This window comes from Camelina sativa, chromosome 8, assembly GCF_030686135.1.
Source record: "Camelina sativa cultivar CO46 ecotype springtype chromosome 8, ASM3068613v1".
Taxonomy (NCBI): Eukaryota; Viridiplantae; Streptophyta; class Magnoliopsida; order Brassicales; family Brassicaceae; genus Camelina; species Camelina sativa.
The window spans coordinates 29,816,152-29,837,877 of NC_141887.1; the positions used below are offsets into that span (position 1 = coordinate 29,816,152).

General features: G+C 34.3%; 3 protein-coding genes and 2 pseudogenes across 5 annotated transcripts; 1 reads left to right on the forward strand and 4 right to left on the reverse strand.

The window, feature by feature from the left end:
* Window positions 1–544: 544 nt before the first annotated feature.
* On the reverse strand, window positions 545–4,937 carry LOC147940616 (calcium-transporting ATPase 2, endoplasmic reticulum-type). Its single transcript, XM_087461485.1, has 6 exons — window positions 4,502–4,937; window positions 2,797–4,348; window positions 2,548–2,669; window positions 1,816–2,478; window positions 1,604–1,713; window positions 545–1,516 (listed from the first exon to the last, which is right to left on the reverse strand). Exons 2-6 carry the CDS (start codon window positions 4,265–4,267, stop codon window positions 712–714), a joined length of 3,171 nt encoding a protein of 1,056 aa, XP_087317611.1. The 5' UTR covers window positions 4,268–4,348; window positions 4,502–4,937; the 3' UTR covers window positions 545–711.
* Window positions 4,938–6,126: 1,189 nt separating this feature from the next.
* On the forward strand, window positions 6,127–7,525 carry LOC104707978 (protein LEAD-SENSITIVE 1-like; annotated as a pseudogene). Its single transcript, XR_015563770.1, has 2 exons — window positions 6,127–6,346; window positions 6,689–7,525. The product of XR_015563770.1 is annotated as a protein LEAD-SENSITIVE 1-like (transcript).
* LOC147940617 (aluminum-activated malate transporter 10-like) lies at window positions 7,476–9,673 on the reverse strand (annotated as a pseudogene). Its single transcript, XR_015563769.1, has 6 exons — window positions 9,243–9,673; window positions 8,999–9,136; window positions 8,628–8,899; window positions 8,418–8,542; window positions 8,179–8,322; window positions 7,476–8,090 (listed from the first exon to the last, which is right to left on the reverse strand). The product of XR_015563769.1 is annotated as an aluminum-activated malate transporter 10-like (transcript).
* A 6,020-nt stretch (window positions 9,674–15,693) lies between these two features.
* LOC104707979 (dof zinc finger protein DOF4.1) lies at window positions 15,694–17,614 on the reverse strand. The gene is made up of 2 exons (XM_010424445.3): window positions 17,495–17,614; window positions 15,694–16,951 (listed from the first exon to the last, which is right to left on the reverse strand). The coding sequence occupies exon 2, from the start codon at window positions 16,914–16,916 to the stop codon at window positions 16,023–16,025; it is 894 nt and encodes a 297-aa protein (XP_010422747.1). The 5' UTR covers window positions 16,917–16,951; window positions 17,495–17,614; the 3' UTR covers window positions 15,694–16,022.
* Window positions 17,615–18,435: 821 nt separating this feature from the next.
* Window positions 18,436–19,933, reverse strand: LOC147940618 (uncharacterized protein At4g00950-like). The gene is made up of 2 exons (XM_087461497.1): window positions 19,005–19,933; window positions 18,436–18,763 (listed from the first exon to the last, which is right to left on the reverse strand). The coding sequence occupies exons 1-2, from the start codon at window positions 19,812–19,814 to the stop codon at window positions 18,701–18,703; spliced, it is 873 nt and encodes a 290-aa protein (XP_087317623.1). The 5' UTR covers window positions 19,815–19,933; the 3' UTR covers window positions 18,436–18,700.
* Window positions 19,934–21,726: the final 1,793 nt, after the last annotated feature.

A 21,726-nucleotide genomic window follows, 5' to 3' on the forward strand; every position in this document is an offset into this window, starting at 1 on the left:
CCATATTTTTATAATGTTGCTAAGACCCAAAATGTTAGGGTCACTTATATTCTTTTAGTATATATAGTCGATCAACTCTCTTGGTATGTTAGGAACTTAGGATTATCAAAAGAACGATCTTATTTGCTTTCTCTCTAATGTCTCTTCTCATCTCAAACTCTTCGTCTAATCTTCTTCCATTTATGTTCGTTGAAGCTACAATCTATCCGGGTTGTATCACAATACCATGAAGGGAATCGAGCAAAGTGGAGACTCTAGCAATTCCAATCAATACAATAAGATCAAAAGAGTCTCTCCAGACTCCCAACTCAGCTTTTTAAGCTCTCCTATTCACACATCATTAAAAACTATATCCAATCCAATTATAACACTTAATACAGCTAAGCATTATATTCCAATAAAAACCGTAGTAATTTGAATTATCATGTTTGATTGTTTTCCTTTTATATCTTTCATCTTCTGACTGATCTTTGGTTGAGGGTTTAATGGAAACTGAGAGAATCTTTAATAATTTTTTTGTCTGTGTTTCTTGATGAAACAACAATTGCATGCAAAAGAGATTACATCAAATCCAAAGTTTGATTATGCGTCCACAAAGAATTAAAAAAACATGTTACTACTACTATGTTTTTGGTTGAAGTTTCCTTAATGAAACAAAAGATTGTAAGAAAAAAAGTTACAGTCTTTTGTCTATTGGTGTAGACCAGACTTTTACATTGTCTTGATCTTCTTCTTGATTCTTGTCCTTCTGCATCTCCCAATGAACTTAAGACCTTCATCGATTAGAATCACAGGGAAGGAAACAAGAATAACCACAAACCATTCCCTGAAACTCAAAGGCACGATCCCAAACACATTAGCTAAGAAAGGAACATAGAGGATGACGCAGTGAAGCGCAAAGGAGATGGTCATTGCCACAAGAAGCCAAGGGTTTCTCCATGGTGGCATCTTTAAGAGACTGTTGTCTTCAGACAAAGCGTTCAATGAGTTGAACATCTCAATTGCCACAAGAACGGAGAGGGATAGAGTCATTGGCTTGACTTTCCCTAAAGTGAAGTAATCGCAAGGATTTTTCTCAAACGCTATTGTCTTAAGACCACCTGCGATTGTGTAAGGAGCCGCTGTGAAGTTGGTTCCCCACGAAGAACATTCTGACCAATTCTGAAGCTGATTGAAGCTGACCAATGTGTGCCCGTCTGCGATGAGGCTAATACCGAGGAAAGAAGCTTGTGTGTACCACAAGACAAAGATTCCAACAGTGGCAACTCCAACATAAGAACCAATCACTAGGTATCGGATAAGAACCCACGAATCAATGAGGGGGTCATCGCTTTTGCGCGGTGGTTTCTTCATAATATCAATATCAGCTGGATTGAAGCCTAAAGCTGTAGCTGGTGGACCATCAGTTACCAGATTAACCCAAAGAAGCTGAACCGGTATCATACATTCCGGTATCCCCAATGCTGCGGTTAAGAAGATGGAGATCACTTCTCCAACGTTTGATGATATCATATACCTTTGAAATGAAATCATTTAGTACAATTACAGAGGAAAAAACAGAACAAACATGATTTAGTGTAAGGCTTTTTTTTGTTGTTGCTACCTGATGAAAGCTTTCATGTTGTTGTAAATGGACCGACCCTCTGCTACAGCTGAGACGATAGTGCTGAAATTATCATCTGCAAGTACCATATCCGAAGCTTCTTTCGCAACCTGACAATATACAGCATCCTTACTAAGTGTTAAAGTCTTTAAAACTTAAGGTCTCAATTTTGCTCAGTTAACATGTTTTTACAGTTAAGTTAGTTTTTTTACCTCAGTTCCAGTGATTCCCATGGCGATTCCAATGTCAGCGAGTTTCAAAGCAGGAGCATCATTCACACCATCACCAGTCATCGCAACGATCTCTCCCATTTCCTTAAGCATCCTAACTATTTCTTGCTTATGCCTTGGCTCAGCTCGAGAGAACACTTTCCCTCCAGATTTTGACAAGATTTCGGATCTCCTTGAAGCCGGAAGAGACATGAACTCTTTACCCGTGAAGCTACTCTGCGAAAGATCTTCATTCTCCGAGAACAATCTAATCTCACAACAAATAGCTTCAGCTGTTGATTTGTTATCTCCAGTTATCACCATTACTCTAATCCCAGCGTCTCTGCAATCTTCGATTGCTCTGCCAACTTCTTCGCGTGGAGGATCTCTAAGACCAACAACTCCAACGAAGATTAGATTTGTTTCGATGTTCGAATAGCTACAAGGGTCTAAAAGCTTCTTGTGTGAAGGATGTTCTTCAGAAGAGTAATCTGAAAACTCTTCTAATTCGTCTTTGTAAGCCAATCCTAAACATCTCAATCCCTTTGAAGTCATTTCAGAATGTTTCTTGAGGATTACTTCTCTGCTAGATTCATCTAAAGGGACAAGAGTTCCATCAGCAAGCTGTGCAGATGAACTTCTCTCAAGTATACTCTCAGCTGCTCCCTGCAAAGAAATTAAAAGGGAAGATTCAGAAAACGTTTTTAACAAGAGAAGGCAATAATGATGTTTTACCTTAACGAGAAGCCGGTTTTGTCCATTTGGTTCGCGCACAATAACACTCATGGACTTACGGACACGATCAAACTCCAATGTCGCTACCTTTTTTGATCTTTTGTTCCACCAATCGCAACAAGCTGATGCAGCAAATATGGAGAAAAGATCAATGAATGAAAACTACGGTGTAATGATTTGAAAACATTATAAAATTGTAATGGTGATTCTACAGACAATGTTATGGTGTGAAAACATTATAAAACTTACCTAGCTTCACTGAGCTACCATTGTCTGAGAAGTTACCAACTTCCTCAATGTTCTCACCGTTCTTCTTCTCTGGGATGCCCATTTTCTCAACAAGAACTTTCAAGGCAGCTTCTGTAGGCAAACCTGAAGCTCTAAACAATTTGCCTTCATAGAACACTCCAGCATCATTACAAATTGAACATATCTCAGCCACAGCATGCAAGTTAGCAATATCCATATTGTTGCATCCCCAATCCACAATTCCACCATCTGTAGGATCATAAGTCGTACCATTGACTGAAAAGACCCGAGTAGTCGTTGTTTCACCGCCTAACGTGAAGAACTCCGTTGCAGACATCTGGTTTGTTGTTAAAGTCCCGGTTTTGTCTGAACAGATCACAGTTGTGCAACCAAGTGTCTCAACACTCGGAAGCTTCCTCACTATGGCGTTCTTCTGCGCCATTTTCCTCGTCCCTAAGGCTAGACATGTCGTGATCACAGCAGGTAAACCCTCGGGGATAGCTGCCACGGCTAGAGCAACAGCGATTTTGAAGTAGTAAGTACATTTCTCGAAAGAGAACCTGAAATTCACAGGCTTATAGCCATCCACAACATCCCAAGACACAAAGTTCTTGTAGTTAATCATCCACACAAGAACACAGACGATGCAGATAGCTGTAGTAAGTCTATTCCCAAACTCGTCTAGCTTCTTCTTTAACGGAGTCTCGCTCTCTTCAAGCGAAGCCTCGTGAATCTGCTTCTGTATTTTCCCGATCTCCGTATCCATACCGATACTCGTCACAATGCAAACACAGCTTCCGTTAGCAACCGTTGTTCCCGCGAAAACCATATTCTCTTTCCCTTGCAATTCACAATCATCCGTGACAACAAGATTGGCTCCTTTCAAAACGGGCATTGCCTCTCCGGTTAAAGAGCTTTGCTCGACTCTTAAAGTCGACGTTTTCAAACCGGAGACTCTCATATCAGCAGGGACTTTATCTCCTACGTTTAACTCAACTATATCCCCAGGGACAAGCTCTCTAGCAGGCAGATTCGGCAACACAGTCCCGTCTCTCAAAACCTTTGCAGATTCACATTGCATCTCTTTAAGAGCTTCAAGGGCTTTCTCAGCATTGCTCTCTTGCCACACACCAACCACAGCGTTTAAAATCAGAATCAAAACAATGACAAAAGGCTCAACGAAAGCCTCGAACCCTGAGCCATCATGCTCCTCGCTTTCGCCTAAAAAGGCTAGAACGAAAGAGATAAACGCAGCACCGAGAAGAATCTTCACAAGCGTATCGTCGAACTGTTCCAACACAAGATGCCATAAAGGCTTGCCTTTCTCCTTGGCGAGCTCGTTGTAACCGCAACTCTGACGACGGATTTGAACATCTTCGCTTGTTAAACCCTTGTCTAGCCTTGTATTGTACTCTTTCAGACATTGCTCAACAGACCAAGACCACGCCGAGAAGGACTTCTCCTCCTCCATCGTTTCAAAAGCTTTTTTTTTGCTTTAGAATCAATTACTCAAAAAATAAAACGGTTTTTTTTTGTTCTTTTTATCAAATTCCTGTAGAAAAAAATTCAATGAAACAATGAAATTTAACAAACTAAATAATCAAGATCTGATTAAAATACAAACCCATAAACGAAAAACAAAGAACTGGGTGAGTATAAAAAGTGAGAGAGAGAGAAACAGAGTATAAACAATAAAAGCTCTTACCTAAACTTGAAGAAGACACACAGCAGTAAGTGCTTTCGTCATAGAACTTTGATACTATATGAGAGAAACTTCATCAAGAAAGAAAATAAAAATGAATGATTTGACTAAAAGTTTGCTTGGAGACAAAGCAGAAGACCTTCGATTTTTTTTTTTTTTTTTTTTTTTTTTAAAGAAAGGAAAAATTTTGTTCCCAAAATTTGATTCGCCTTCTACCACTAAAAATGAAAAAGGACAAATCCTGATTTGGACAAGTCGTACTTTCTTTGTGTTTGAAACTCTCGTTTTCTTTTTCTCTTTTTTTTAAGAATATTTTTTTCTTTTGTGCTTTTTGTTGTTCTTCTCCCTCCTCTTCTTCTTCTTCTTCTTCTTCTCTTTTGGTTGTGGTTTAAAATTTGCTTTACAGAAAAGCGAAGGGTTAGGTAATAGTGGTGTGTGTGGGGTCCAATCTTATTGGTTGTTCATAAAGAAGAAACGGAACGTTGTTTATTCTGTACTGAAAAAGACCATACTACCCTTCATTTACAACCGTTATTACGTGTTTTGACTTTCCCCTTTCCCGTACGGCTCCGCTCGATTCGATATTTGGTAATTGGGATATTCCATTTCTAATAAAATTCAATTAAGATTTTTTTTTTAAACTAATAAAAGCGTACAAACCCTTTGATCTAGTAGTTGGTTTAGGGTTTATTAATGTTTTTATACCAGAAGGTTTGGGGTTCGAGCCCCAAATAATACGATTTGTTAATTGTACCAGATTAATAGAGGCAAATTTACAGACGATCTCCAATAATGTACAATTATTGCCGTTCGTCGTGATTTTACACACATAAAAGTGAATATAGAGAATGAATGTGACCATTAAAAGCATGGAGTAGGAGAGCAAAAGTGTAGTGAATCTAATATGGTTGGAAGGAATTGTTCTCATAAAATCATATATAATTGTTTTTATAATTTGTAATCAATAATAAATAGAGAGGATAAAAAAAATTAATCAAACGAAAAGTCAAATGATTTAAAGACTTCGAACAACCAATAAAATAAATAATTAATTTTTCTCTATTTCAAAAACATCTGTCAGTAGGAGAGTGCCTTGTCTGAAAATCGGCAGCCTATTCCTATTGTACCACCATTATTAATTCTTAATTATACTCGTATTTTTCTTGTTTCTGGGTTACAACAAAAAGTGAAGTTCCTCGAAGTTTCTTCCATTATTATTTGCCTCTCTGCCTACTCTACCTCCACTACGCTGTCTAAATGTTTTACTATCTTATTATATTACACGTCTAACGGCAAACTCATTAACCAATATAGCTTTATTATACTAAATTATGTTTACAATCATTGATTATAATTTATATTGCCTTTGCCGGTTAGAAGACTGAAGACTTGTGTGATAGGCATATTTTTAATTTTTTTTTGGTAACTTATTAGGCATATTTTTAATCAATGCAATAGATGATGACAAATCGATTTTGGGCCGTTGAGCAGATTTTTTAATACATAATAAGATAAGAGTCCATAACACCTTTGTTACAAAAGCCCATTTATTTCAGGTTACCATATTACCCTCCACAGCGATCGTCGTCATCTAACAGTTAACGCCGTCAAAAGATTCCGTTAGCACCAGTTTGATCGCCAAAGCCAAATCATCATATCTCCGCCGCTGACGTAAGAATCTCCTTCCTTCTACTGCAATCTCCAGAAGCAAAGGAGGAAGCTTTTTTTTTTTTTTTTTTTGGAGAGACGAAACAATGGGTGTGCTCACGAACAAGGTTGAGAGAGACGAGCTTAAACCTGGTGATCACATCTACACTTACCGAGCCGTCTTCGCCTATTCTCACCACGGTGCTTTGATTCTTCCTTTTTTTTTTTATATCATCATCATCAATTGGGTTTTGAATGCATTGTGTGTGGATCATCATCATCTAGGGTTTTCCTCAATTTGGGTCTTGCGTATTTTTAGGTTTATCCATTGCACAGAAGAAGAAGAAAGAAAGAAATAGTCTTTGATTTTTGTCACCTTTAATCTCTGTTTGGTTGTTAGGGTTTTAATCTTGATGGCAAAGTTACTGACTTTGTAGGGTTTTAATCTATAGTTCCACTGTTAGTGATGTGGTCAATTCAATGGTGGTACCATGATTGCTTTTGTTGACATTTCAACTGTTTTGTTTTCTTCTGAATTTGTAGGCGTATTTGTTGGTGGTTGCAAAGTGGTTCATTTCAAACCTGAGCACAGCTTAATATCTTCCACACTAGCTTCTTCTTCGTCCTCTTCAGTTTCAGAGGTTGATGATTCTTCAGAAGCTCCTTGCCCTACATTTCCTGACTGTGGATACAAACAACCAAAGAGTGGAGTAGTACTTTCTTGCCTTGACTGCTTCCTCAAGAAGGGTTCACTTTACCGTTTTGAATATGGAGTCAGCTCTTCGATTTTCCTCTCCAGATTCCGAGGTGGAACTTGCACAACCGCTCCATCTGACCCGTTTCAAACAGTCATCCATAGAGCAATGCACCTTCTCCAAAACGGATTTGGTAACTACGACGTTTTCCAAATAACTGTGAAGATTTTGCTCTCTACTGCAAGACAGGGTTGCTCATTCTGGATAAGAACGGGGTTGGGAGAAGCGGTCAAGCTAGCTCCATGCTGGGAGCTCCTCTTGCTGCACTCCTCTCTTCACCTCTCACATTGTTGATCCCAAATCCTGTTGGTGTTGCAACTGTCACTGCTGGGATGTATTGTATGAGCAGGTATGCTACTGATATCGGTGTTAGAAACGATGTGATCAAGGTTCCCGTTGAGGATTTGGCTCTGAACCTTGGCTTTAAAACCCTCAAGAGAAAAAGGAAAGCTTTTGACACCAGCGTTTCCAGGTGAACATAGATTCTTTTATGTTCATAGAAAAGTACATAAGACTGGCCAATGCTTAGTCATGATCCTTAGTTTCCCCTCCATCTCATTTCTTGTTTGCTATGGTGACACTGTAAAAAAGTGGATTCCAGTATTATCAAGATTTAGTTCTATAACTTGCTTTTTGGCCTTGAAACCAGTTACGGAAAGGAGCAAACTCATATACTAAAAAGCTTATATATACATGAAAACTCCGCTTAAAATCTTCATGTATGTTGAGTTTTCAATATGTAATTGAAAGTGATTTAAGAACTTAGTGGTGGTTGTTTAGTGTTGTTGTCACCAGTTTTCTTTTTAAAGTCCTGTTCGAAATCTGCAAGATTCGCCAGTTCATCGACAGCTTCGACGGTTGTTTGAATTCTAGCTGCGTTTTCGATTAACAACGAAACCAAAGTGGCAACCGGAAGGATTTCATGTAGGCTCATCGGTATGGCTCTATCTTCATTGTTGTCCTCTTCAGATGGGACTTCGTCTTTAGGTTTGTTTTTCTCAATTGGAACAGTTTTTTAAGGTTTCTTGAAGCTCTTGTACTGCAGAGTTCATATCAAACACCAGGAAATCCATCTTGGATGATTTTCTTGTGTTCTTCATCATTTCCATTAATTCTCTTAAGATTTTTGAAGAAGCTGAGCTCAGTTTCATACAAGCTTCCCCGAAATGCTTCTTGACCTGGTCTGGAGCCTGTAGAAGCAGAAGACACTAGTTTTTAGTTTCACTACAACCTCTAAAAGTAACTTCTTCAAAACAATGATAAAAATTAAAGGGTTACCTCTGTTTCATAGTTGATGCATATACTGAGATTCTCAAGGCAATAAGCACATCTGCGCATAGCAGCCCCTATCTTTACATATAGCTTCCATGGATGCCGGAAGTTAAAGCTTCCATGTGCAGGTTCCCATCTCGCTAGATTCGCCTGAGATTATAAAAAGAAAAAGAAGAATAAGCGGCGGAAAAATCAGAAAAAAAAATGAACTTATCCGTTATCTTATAGATAATCTGTTAAGTTACCATGGCTTCCTCTGCTCCCTTAGAGTTAAGCACACATTTGAATCCTTGTAACTTCATGTTAGTGTCTCCATCTTCATTTCGATTCGTCGAGACTTCGGTCTCCTTGAAGTACTCTGCTACACAGGCTGCAGTTTTAATAATATAGTCAGCTCACTAGCTAGCTAATGCTGAATCTTTCATAACAAGTTTTGGTTTTGTAATCCCCCTTACCGTCTAATGAATCGGCAAGTTTTTCAAAGTTACGTTCAATAAGACGGTGAAGCTGAGATCCTGCCCAAATGGGACACAAGAAGACAGTAATGATAATGCAGATAGATGTTCCAATAGCATAGTTGATACTCTTTGCTGAGCCATGTCAACTAGCTTATCTACTCGATAACCGCCTACTGATACAAGGCTAAATGTGAGGATAAAAATCATTGCTCCGTAGTCGAATCTGGCTTTGAATGACGGCACAAACCGCGAGTACGTAGCTGTGAAAGCTGCAAGAATCAAACCCACAAAGGAATTTTATAAAGATTGATCCTCTTTTTAGGTTACTTACAAGAAAAGACCGATCATTTTAGGGTTTTGGCTATTACCAAAGAGGAAAACAGAGCATCCAATCACAAAAACCTCAGCTTTCCCTGATTGAGTGGCGACCCAATGAACAGCAATGCCTAGTGAGCCAGCTAATATAGTTGCCACAACTCTGTTTACACATTTTGAGAATGTTGCTCCTGTTGTACATGGAGATACACACACATATATACATACATTATAAGGTCGTTTTCACTCGTTAAAAAGAAGGTTGCATAATTTTGAATATAGATTTAGTTTACGTACCAACATTGGACTCGAAGACAACGACAACAGTCATGATAGCCCACATAGCATTTCCTCCAACACCATCATACAAAGGTCTCATGTAATAAAAGATTGAGACCAATGAAAGTGCAAGTCCTACTTTCAGACAATGTACCACTTTGGCCGGATCATCTGCCCCAATCCTCCAAGCTTTCCTCATAAAGTTTGCGATGCGCTCCACGATAACCATCATTACCAAATCCTTTAGCCAATGAAAGATCCTAACACTCAGTACCGATTTAGGAACCAATCTCTCTGTTGTTCCATTGTCTACGCTTATCCTCCACTCTAGCTTCCCTGCTTCTTGTGATGCCATAGTATAATATCCGAGAACCTGAATCTTAAACTGTAAACTAAAACCTCCAAAGAAAATGAATGTTTTGGTTAAGAATGTTTTGGGTGTGTTTTTTATGAACAATGGCAATGGAGTGTTACATATATAGAGATTATAAAGGGTATATAATATTTTTCAAAGTTCTTGGAGTTTTTTTTTTTTTAAGTGGGGAATTAATTTTATTTTGTTTATGTACTAATATATATATTATTGATCACTCTCTTCCACTTTGATATGCAAACAAAAAAAAGATGTAAGTGGCCTAATTGAAATCTTATAGTATGATTAGTTAAGTTTTGTGCTACAAAGTCGTCATCGCATAAGTACTGATGTTGAAACCTGCCTTCGTACTACATCCATCCATTTCATTGCAACGTCAGAAAATTTTAAAAATAAAAAATATATCCCAAGATATAAGAAGTTTCGATTAATTTCTCATTTTAAACCGATCCAAGATTTTACGCATGTTTTGATTTTACGATTTTACGTATAATCAACCCTATTTTGTAGTCTATCGTAGTTCTATATATTTTTTATAAAATCCATCATAGTTACATTGTAAATTCTTTTTTATAGAAAATACTCATAATCATTTTTTTAATAACTAACTCATCACAAGTTTGCACAGATTGTTATAATTTATGATTGAGTAGCCTATATTACTCAAATTCCACCAACCAAAATGTTAGTTAGCTCAATACACGGTATTAAGTTTTTCATTTCAGATCACTCTTTCATAGTCCCATACACGAAATTATGATATTTAAATCAATTAGATCGATTACTATTACATGCACTAGCCACTCAGAGTTATATGTATGCGTGTGCATTGCGTGCGTACATACGTACACGATTTCACGTTAAGTATAAAACACATGAAAAGTGGATTGTCGTAAGCAAATAAAGCCCTTCGCATATTCCTTTTCTGATTAGAGAATTCACGGTGTGACGAAATAACTTTATTACTCTTATTTGCTTTATCAATTTTTTTTTTTACATGCAATTAAGTTCGAATTAAAAGTGCTATTCACGCACCAAATGATATCAAATATAAATATGAAAGCAGGCACGTTTGACTTTCACTACTACCTTTTAATAATGTACATATCAAAAGTTACAATATAATTCTTGAGAGGAATATAAATACATATACAAACACAAACCAATTAGAAGAGAATTGACATAACCTAACTTTCATTTAGGTCACTAAGTGTGCCCCAAATTATAAGAGACCTAATTTAATCGTTGGGTTCTCAAAAATATTATCTTGCCCTAAGTGGACGCACTTATATATATTATCACTAAACAAGATTTTTTATTTATGCTTTTTTTATACATATTTGTGTGGTCCATAATTAATCGAAGAGTGTAAAGAAGAAAACTTTGGACAACTTGAGCTTCTTTGGGTTCCCCTATTGGTTCTTGTGAATATGTATGAAGTGCCCTTCAGCTTATCACCTTTTTGTTTGTGTGATTTGATAAGAAGAGCGGTTTAACTTTTTTTTTGTCTTATCGAATTAGTTTTTTAAATATATCGTGTTGGAATTAGGTCATGATTGAAATAAAGTTGTATATAAAGATTTAATCGTATATTTCGCAAAAGAAAATCTAATACCATCGGCATGCAAATGTTGATTGAATTATAATAGGAAAAAACTTATTTTGTTCTACACGCACAATAGCGCAAATGACCGTATAATAAAATTATTTGCACCGAATATGCTTATACAAGACACAACGTAAAATATTATTTTATTTTTTGCAAATATATATATATATATATATATATTTTTTAAATGATTTCAATGTGATTTAATTAATAAGCTCTTGACTTCTGTTCTCAACTTCTCATGGATTATTTCGGATTTTGCTGACACAACATTTTTAGTGGCATAAAAAAGTCTTACGTCCTATATATCTCGTTACTTCCTTTTGTCTCCAACTTTTTTTTTCATTTTTCATATTAAAATTTTGATGATTTGTTTTCTTGATCACAAAATTTTGATACTTCAATATTATTTACGAGTACAAACTAAAAATATATACATTAAAAAATATTTACAAATTTTCATTGATAGTTTAAACTATTTTTACCTGTATTCTTTTTTAGAAAACATTTTCTAACAATCACATATAGACAAATCAATATTTTTCCTTTCGTTAAATGTCGAGTCGTTCGCTAATCTGACTTATGCAAATATATATGCAATCATACATTACCAACTCCACAACTACAAGGTACAAGCTAGCTAGAATCAATCAGAAACAACTACGTGGCAGTGGCACTGATTCATATCTCTATGGGCCAGTCGGATTATTATTAAAAGGGCCATTAGGCCTACCTTAATAGGCTATGATAAATACAATAGTGCAGGCTTACTTAGCTACTTTTTAGTCTAATTTCTAGCTATGTTTACTATCCAAATCTCGAATCACTAATCCATACAAACTTCATTGTCCATTAGGTTTTGTTTTTTGGTTATTTTGGAAGGTTGTTTTTATATTGTATTGGGGAGGGAAAGGCGGAAAGCCTAAGCTTTCTCTGTATGTTCTTGGGCCTTTCGTGATAGGAAATTTGCATCATCTCAATGAATTAGTTTAACTACTATATAAACTAGACAGTGATCCACACTGTACAGAGTGGAAAAATATTGACTTAAATTTAAATTTACTTGTTACAAAATAATAGTAGAAAATTTATTTATTTTATACATTTTCTAGATTTATACATTTTCTTTTGTTAGTTATTAAATTAATAAAAATGTAATAACATTTTTGTAATATGTCACATAATAATAGGGTTAAACTATAACAACATTGAAATAAGTAAATAGAGATGCTTAGCATGGTTTTTTTGTGATATATAATGTATTGATGAATCATTATTTGAATCGAAATCCACATAATATGTATTGCTGTGGCAAATTCGCTCGATACATCATACAACTGTACAAGCATATATATTCGAAAGTGACCCCGAAACACCAAGCCAACATCAGTAAAATTGTCCCAACCAAAAAATCAAATTAGTATTAAAAAACGAGTTTATACTTTGCCTCTATACTATTACAATTACCAGTCGTCGGCCACTACCATTGAGATTCTTGATTTGGTATTGTATCACTTGCGCTCTCTGCATCACTACACCAACTTGCTGCCTCAATATGCTTATGCAGTTATGCTTTTCACGTTTGTCTTCATATGTTCCTCATGTTATTATTTTATTGGTAAAAAGTTATATATATAGAGCTAATCAAATTTTGTAAAAGGTGGTGTCTTTGGAAAGAATTTAACTTTCTAGAAAAATCATAAATTATAATGCCACTATTTTTGTGAAAATAATTTCTAGAATATTAAAACTTACTTGAAATGCAAAGAGACAGGAGTCGTCTTTGGTCTTTCTCATGAAAATAAAAAACAAAGTAAAGCAAATAGAAATAGAATCTCAGTGGGTATATTTAAGAAAACGATTTGTGATTGGAATAGTCTTTAGTTGGAGCAGGTATGTTGTCGTGTCTTTTTATTACTCCAAAATAATAGTCTGATAAGAATACTATGTTACATTGCATTTTATATGATAATTTAATATTTCAAGGTCGTGTTGTATTCAACACGCAGTTTTGTTTGTGGTCATGAGTTGGTTCCTTGATTAGTCTCCTAATTAGACTTTGCTTTCGAGATAAGTCTCACATATATAAACTGAATTGAACAACAAATCGGAGCCATGTATTAGGATGTAGAAACTACAAACTACTCATCCGTGTATAATTAATGATCTATGTCTTGTATTCAAACATCTACGAAACTTATTTTTTTTTTCTACACCTTGTTTTATCTATCGTATGCTCGTATTTAATAAGGACGTGCTCTTCTTTTTTTTTTTTGTCAACAAGGACGTGCTCTTCTTTCATGGATTAAAACATCATCCTAGATTTATTTTAATGGATAAAGATGTGTTGATATGCGAATGTTTCATTTTTAGGTAACTTACGCGGTCCGTATATATACAGATATATTGAGGCGATGGTATTAAAGTTTTGGTTTTATTGTTACCAAAATTTATATCGCACCATATATATGCATGTAATATGCGAAGTTAAAGAAAAAAAATATAATCTCGAAATTAAACAGCAATCTATACTAATAAAAAGTAGAAGTTCTTAAATCCGTCCACATAGGATTTTAAACACCAATAAAAATTTGACATATTTTCAGAATTTTCTATATTAAGAATTATTTTAAACAACCTATCATCATTTGACATGTCATTCATTAACATTTTCTAAATTTACAGAATTTTTCAGAAAAAGGAAAATTTTAAATTTATGGAAATCAAAGAACTAAGCACAATATCCCACATCGGCTAGAAATTTTTTAGACAATGGTTCAGAACCAATATAAATAAAATTAATATGCTTCCAACAACAAATGAGCAAGAAAGCTTGATTTATTAGGCGTCTAGGTTTAAAAGTTTTATTTGGTTTGATCTGGTTTTTTATTTGATCAAATTAAAACTTTAAACAGTTTCAAAAAATATTATAATATTTAAAAAAATTAAAAGTTTAAATATTATAAATATTGAAACTTTTAAAAGTTCTTAGCTTTTAAAAAGTTTTTAAATATTTTAAGTTTTAAATTTTAAAAGTTAAAAATATTATAAATATTGAAAAAATTTAAAAGGTTCAAATTTTATATTTCGAAACCTTTTAAAAGTTTAAAATATTATAAATATTGATGCAAAACATAAATTATCTTATTTATCTATATTTGTGCTTTTTATTTCTTATGAGCTGTAAAACATAATTTTGTGTATGATTTTAGAGATGAGTTGATATTCTTTCATTAATTTTTTATTTTTGGATCTAAGGAAGAATGATTGACATCGCAAGACCTTAATTTAATGTTTGAGTCAAATTTTGAGGTTTAAAGAAGAAAGATGGACGATAAACATATATGTTTTATTAGCTATACATAGACATGACCAGGGTTACAGTTGTTACGGTTAAGGTTTATTAACCATCGGTTATAGTTAGAAATTTTTGTAACCTTAACTAGAACCGTTTAACAAACGGTTAAATGGTTACGTTTAAATATAATTACGGTTCAAGCGGTTACTGTTATATACGGTTACGGTTATTTGATAATATAATACGGTTGATAATATTTGATGATATAATATAATTTATATTATTTATTTATAATTAATATGTTCTTATATTGTACTCATATTTCTATATATCATATGATTCATATTAAATAAATAATTATTTGTATATTTTATTATGTTTTTAAAATATTATAAACCAAGTAAGGATTTTGGTTTGAGAAGTTTTTAAACGCGTGGATCTAAAACCAAATAAGTATATGGATAAAATTGTCAATAATTGGGTGCATGTGTTGACTATGCTGGTAATCATGAATTTCACAAATTTTATGAGAAAAGAAATGATTTTGTTCTTGGAGTTTGATGGGTTAACAAGTTGTGTGGTAGTCTAAAAAAAGGTTTTTCAGTGGAAGAATGTGAAGAAGTTGACGAGGAAGAAGAAGAAAAAGAGTATAACGAATAACCAAACTATAAAAGTTACGATGACAATTAACACAAAATTTGACAATGAAAATGACAAGAAAGAATATGAAGAATAAGAAAACATTGAATAAAAACACGAAAACATAGGTGGTAGCGATCAATTAAATATGAAAACGAGTTAAATTCATGATTATAAAATTGTTTCGTTTTTCTAGTGGTCAAAGAAAATGGTTTAGGATATGTGAAGTCATCAGTTTGATTTGTCTCGCTTGAACGTCAAGTTAAATTTATGATTTTTTTTATCAGATTTGATTGTATAATACAACTGATTTTTATATTTTAAAAAATTATATATCTGAAATTTAATTTTTTTCCTTAGTACTAATTTTAATTTTTTTTATGAGATAATATTTTATTATCGTAATTAATAATATATAATTGTTTTCAAAATATATCAAATAAATCCGCGTAGCGTGGTTTCAAAACCTAGTATATATAAAGAAATGTTAGAAATCTCATATGTCGTTTCATGCACGTACTTATTATTAACGTGAACCACCGCAAAAAAATACTTTAATACCTAAACCTAGTTAATTCATCTCTATCGAACAAAAATATGATATGATACAAGACTATATACAATAATAGCTAGGCACTAGACATTTATGTGTTAAAAAGGTCATGAAGAAGCAAACTAAAGGCCAAATAAGTGGCTCCATCAGACAAAAGACAAAAGAAAGTGAACAGAGGATTTATAAAAAGTGGAAGGAAGAATCATCATGCTCCTCCCAAGGCGACTCTTCCGGGTCTGAAAATCCCAAATCTAATCACATATTTTTACTCGTAACTATTTGCTTTTGTCTTTATTATCTTGTCTTTTTGACGATATGATCTCATATCACCATGTTGGTCCACCACTATCACCACCTAGGATGATTTCACTCCATAGCTCATTGCTTGAACCACCTTCTCTCTTCTTATTACCATCATCGTGTCTCACATGTTGATGATGATGATTATGCTGGTCTTCATAACCTCCATAAGGATAAATCATCTTATTTTCTCCTCCATTAACAACGAAGTTATCATGATTACCAATTCCTTCCTCGTTCCTGTCTAGTGAAAAGCCAAGATTCTTTTTTTGGTGGTCATGATCATATTCTTGACGAAACTGAATCATACCCATAGGAGCTTGGAAAAGACCGTCCTGCCCTCCTGTCACAACTTGCTCAGTAAAATGACCGTAGGCCCCTTGAGCTCGCTTGTCTTGCATAGGGGTGGAGAAGGAGAGGCTGTGCTCATTATTATCATCATGGGTCGTGCTAGGGTTTGATGGTGATGATGTGAAGACAAAAGGAGGGTTGAGATCTGGGAGATTCTTGGTGGAAGAAGAAGTAGAGGAATTTGGAAGTAGTAATGGAAGCTTCTTGTTCTTTCTTGAACCTCCGCCTACGGGGACGTTACGGAGAGAACCACCTTCAGTCCAATATCTCCTACAAGACTTACACAAGTACCTAGGCTGTGCTAAGCTGTAGTTGTTGTAATAACAAAACTTGGTGTTGCTTGAGTTGCATCTTGGACAGTTTCTTGGTTCCTGTGGCCTGGTGCTCATCGTCGTCATCAACTTCTTTTCATCATCCATTATCATTGTGGTTGCTGATGTTGAATCCATTGTTGTTGTTGTTGGTGGTGGTTTTGTTGTGACGATGGTGTTGTAGGGAATATTGTTAGTAATAGTCATCTGGTGTTGGTATTGATCATGATCATGGTGATGATATTGATGATGGTCCATGATGTAAGGCTTCAATTACAGTTTCTAATAAATCCCTGTGATAATCATGTATGATCAACCCATCTACTGAAGCATATGAAAACATGAATGATAACAAAAGTAGAACAAATAAAAAAGTGACACATACAAATAAATAAAATACTAAAACTTATTGAAAGAACATAAAAAGTCGAAGATCATGAACCAACTAAAGAGATATATATATATATATATATACATGGAGCTATGTTTAGTATATGAATGAGAACGACCAAAGTTAATCAATAAAGGATCTGAGAGAGTGGGAACAAATAATCACTTTCTAAACGTATGGATCGAGCAAGACACTAATAAAAAGGTGCTAGGAACTGATCTCTAAAAGAGCCAGACATATCTTTTAAATAAGGGACAAATTTTCAAAGAAATCAGAAGGTAGAAAGATGTAACCTTTGAAAAGTAAAACAAAACAAAAAAAAAAACCTAATAAACACATAAACCAAAAAGCAAAAGAAAGTTAAAAGGGAAAAAAAAAAGAATAGAGAAAGTAATTTGCAGAAGAAACAAGGAGATAAGAGAAAAAGGGAAGAAGATGAACTGACCTGATGTTCAAAGAGATGACTTAGAGAGAGAGAGGGAGAGAGAATATTTTGAGGCTAAAGTTTAGAAGTGTTGGGTTTCACTTTTATGGGCATTTTAGTGGTGTGTTTGTTTTGACTATCTTTTAATTCTCTCTATTTTTTAATAGATGGTTAGATCATCATAAAGTAGTTGATATTTAGCATACTATATTGATATTTTTTTCAATTCGAGGCCAAAAAAATTAGAGTATACAAACTATACATCTAACTAACTAAATTAAGCTAAAACCTTGATTGAAAAATGTAGCACTTAAAGTCTAAAACCATAATTAGGGAAAGAAAAAAATATATACGTTAATCATGTAATAGTAAATAGTTTTTTTTTTTTTTTTTTTTTTTTTTGTCAACCGATAGTTCTATACTGAACCTAAGAGAAATTAATATTTTTAGATGTTTTTCCTTAGTTTATACCACTTAACAGGCTTACATCATATATCAACGGGCTTAAAGTGGGCCAAATGTTTAACTTAGCCCAAAATATGAACGTTAACTTGGCTTGTTTGGGGCCTTATCACTCAATTTCAAAGGAATGACCGTGACCACGTGTCTGAGTGGATACGAAATAACAGTGAGAGTCCACACATTCTCCACCATCGATCAACTTCGAATCGACACGTGTAGGATATCCAGATCATTTCGATTTTCTTGAATGATTCTTGAAATCTTTGAAGTTTGAACTAATACAAAAAATGTAATATTTTGGTCCTCCGTTCTCTTCATGTTGTTTCTACGTACAATCTAAGTTTGATGTTTTCTTGTTTGGTTTAATTATTTCCCGAATCGAAGTTCGATGTGTGTTATTTTTACCGGAAAGAGCTTCTGAGGAAGCAGATTTTCTCAAGAAGATAACATATATAAAGAGTCTTCAAAGGTTCTTGTTTTTTTTTTTGTTACAAACATGATGCATAATATCCATTATACATTGTAAGATTCTATACAAAAATTTTAAGAATATTCAAACATTACAAACACAACAACAACAATAAGCGTGAAAGAAACTGGCTTCATAATGATTTTTATAATGGTCATGTCATTTTCTTGGAAATATTGGAAAAAAAAAAAAAAAAAATCATAAACAGAAGTTTGAAGATATATTTGTCGAAACCAGAGGACCTTTCTTGATTTTTGGGTGTTTTAATTTGTATAAATCTTTAACATGGCAGCATCTCAAACTGGAGTCTTCTTGTTCTTCCATGGAACCACTTGCTTTAGTCCTGAATACACATTCGTCTGATCCAACCACAAAAACAATGTTAAGTGCTAATATATTCTACATCCACTTTTAGGATATAGTCGATATCTGTATCATACATATACACACACATACACAAAGAGCTCTCATTCATGATATTTCAAGAATATTTTCATATATTCTAGTAACACTGACTGACGATATGATCTAGTTGACTCCATCTTACTGATTTCTCAAAGAATATTATGTAGAAACAGAACATAAAAACAGAGAACTTACCCAGAAGTGAGACTTTGAAGAAGAAGGAGGTGGTTTAGGAAGAGTAGAGAAGCTCCCTGTTCTGCTAATGCTTGAGATCTTCACTTCACAAAACCTGCTGCTTTGGCTGCTACTAATACCATCACCATCACCATAGCCAAAGCTTTTGTCTTCTCCTTCTTCTTCCTCTTCGTTTCTGCTGTATTCACTCTCTCTGTCTACGGAAGATGGAAACACATAACTACCTCTACCAAACTCTGTTTTTCCCTTTAATGCTTTCCTCCTCGTAAACCCAAAAAACCCTAATCTCCCTCTCTTCTTCACAAGAGCCAAAGAGCCACTACTCGTGTCCCGCTGCTTAGAGTCCCCTTCCACATCCTCTAAAGCACCATCGATGTCACTCCTGAAAGACCCATAACAGTCAGCACTACCCTTCACCATCATCCTAAACGAAGGTGAATCCATCCTTTTTGACCTCGTCATGCTATAAGGCCCATCAAAGACAGTGATGGGCGATTGCAGTTTCGTAACTAATCCTCCATCTTTTTCAAGAAAGAGTAGCCTTGGTGGTAGCTCCAGTGACTTGTGTGTTTCAGGAGAAGATGAGGAATAAGAAGGTAATGGTGAGGAAGAGGAGGAAGAAGAAGAAGAGTGTTGCTTGGGCTTGCCAGGCTCTTCTTCCCAGCTAAAGGGGACTGAAGCTGCTATGGAACTGTGAATAGGTGAGGACATAGAGTCAGAGTGGCTGTGAGTGTTGGGTTTTATTGGTAACACCGGTAGTTTCATTACTGTCAGGTTTCCTTCTTGTTCTGTTTCTTTTTCAGCTTCCATGGTTCTAATGTGGAAGTTGGATCTTTCTCTCTGCTCTTCTCTTTCTCTGAGGTGTGTGTCTTTTATATCTACAAGTGTTTTATATCAGTTTCTAGTGTTTCGTGCTGATTTGGGAGTCAGGGAGCACATTAAAGGCTCTTAAATAAATTTTTGATTTGAAAATTTAATTGGGGCATTTTCAAAATTAATGACAATAAAGATTAGGAATAGGAACAATATATGTCTTTTATCATAAAAAAAAGAAGCAAGTTGAAAGCCAAAAAGGGAAAATAATATTCAGTATATGTCTTTTACATACTATTTTCATATAAACAAAACAAAATGTCTAGTAAAATATTTCAACTACCGTTCTCATCTTATCTTAGAGAGGGTTATTGGTTTTATGATTTTAATTGATTTGGAAATCTAAACAAAAATCATGTGTTATTCAATCATTGATTTTAAAATACTTATTAAAATTATGTGTTATTGGTTATATGATTTACAAATACTTATTAAAAACTCATGTTATTCAGTTAATGATTTGTTTTTGGATTTCAAAATCCACGTTATGTTGTAAATGGATTTGAGTGGATTTGATAGTGCAAAATAGAATGATTCAAATCCAAGGAAAAAACATGTTATTTCAAAATCTATGTGTTTTGATTTTTAGAATTTACAATTGCATATAGATTTAAAAATCATCTCTCCAATATAAGCCCCTTATTTTTCATTAGTTATTAACTTGTTACTAATGGTTTTTAGATTACCTATGTGGTATTTAATTATACATTTTTTATTAAGTATGAATTACTTTTACATTCTCTAGAAATTTGTTTTGGTTCAACAAAGAGAAAAAAAAATAAAAAGAAAAGTCGCCGGAAAGTGACATAGGTATATGCTTTAGCAAAAGTCGGGTTTAGATGTTGTGGTCAGTCAAGCCTTTAATTCAAAATCAGGCGTGGCAACGAAACAACGTAACATGTAACTTTCGTATAACGAGAAAAAATAGGGAAACCAACAAAATAGATTATTTATGAGAAGAGATCATGAAAGCAAAGTAATCTGAAGAAACATGAGCCACTTGGAACTTCTCTTGAGCTCCATCAACTTTTCAAATCCTCCAACAGATTATCTCTTTATTGACATGGATATATAATATATCTATCGGAATGTAATATAAAACTACTCAATATGATAGAACAAGAACACAATGGGGTCCAAAGAAATAACCAAACAAGTAACACTAAATTCACCAAATAAGTTTGAGGTATTAGACTATATATGAAAATAATAAACAAATGTTAGATTCATCGTTAGAGAATTAGTTAATTGTCACGGTATTTGACTTACCTCCAACGTCCAAAGCAATTGAATGATGAAAGCAGTGGAAACATTTGGTAAGACATAATTCAACTTAATTAAAGCCTGTGTTATACTAATCAATATCCGAATGAGTAAAGTTTTTCTTGACCTTTTCGAGGAAAACAATCGACCAAATAAAGCAGAGTACTGAGTACTGACAAAGATAGGTGGCAAGAGTTCGCTCGTCATAATGAAATGATTTGATATCACATATATATATAGTTATGGAAGTGGGGAAATCTCGCAGTCAAATTGCAATCCGCAAGCTGGCTAACTAATGTAGACATATTATTGCACATAATAATTAATAAATAAAAGACCATGAACAAAGCAAAATAATGGATGACACATCCAAATATCTAATACAATATTGGTTATATACACATGCATGCTTTCACGTTAGCATACCATGAACATGTGCATGTGTGCCCAATAAACAATACCTTTAGGCTTTAGTTTACTTTTAAAATTTGTTAGTTTCAATTAAAAGTAAGGTGTAAGAGGGCATGCATTTCTCTCATTTTCTTAAGAAAGGAACCTTGATTCAATCAAGACAACATTTTCTGTC

Coding starts and splice junctions, on each gene's coding strand:
- LOC147940616 (XM_087461485.1), bottom strand. CDS start 4,267: ATGGAGGAGGAGAAGTCCTTCTCGGCGTGGTCTTGGTCTGTTGAGCAA. Junction 2,670..2,796: donor TGGTAGCTCAGTGAAGCTAG/GTAAGTTTTATA, acceptor TTGCTGCATCAG/CTTGTTGCGATTGGTGGAAC. Junction 1,517..1,603: donor AACATGAAAGCTTTCATCAG/GTAGCAACAACA, acceptor TTCATTTCAAAG/GTATATGATATCATCAAACG.
- LOC147940618 (XM_087461497.1), bottom strand. CDS start 19,814: ATGGAAGCTGAAAAAGAAACAGAACAAGAAGGAAACCTGACAGTAATG. Junction 18,764..19,004: donor CTTCAAAGTCTCACTTCTGG/GTAAGTTCTCTG, acceptor TGGTTGGATCAG/ACGAATGTGTATTCAGGACT.
- LOC104707979 (XM_010424445.3), bottom strand. CDS start 16,916: ATGGACCATCATCAATATCATCACCATGATCATGATCAATACCAACAC.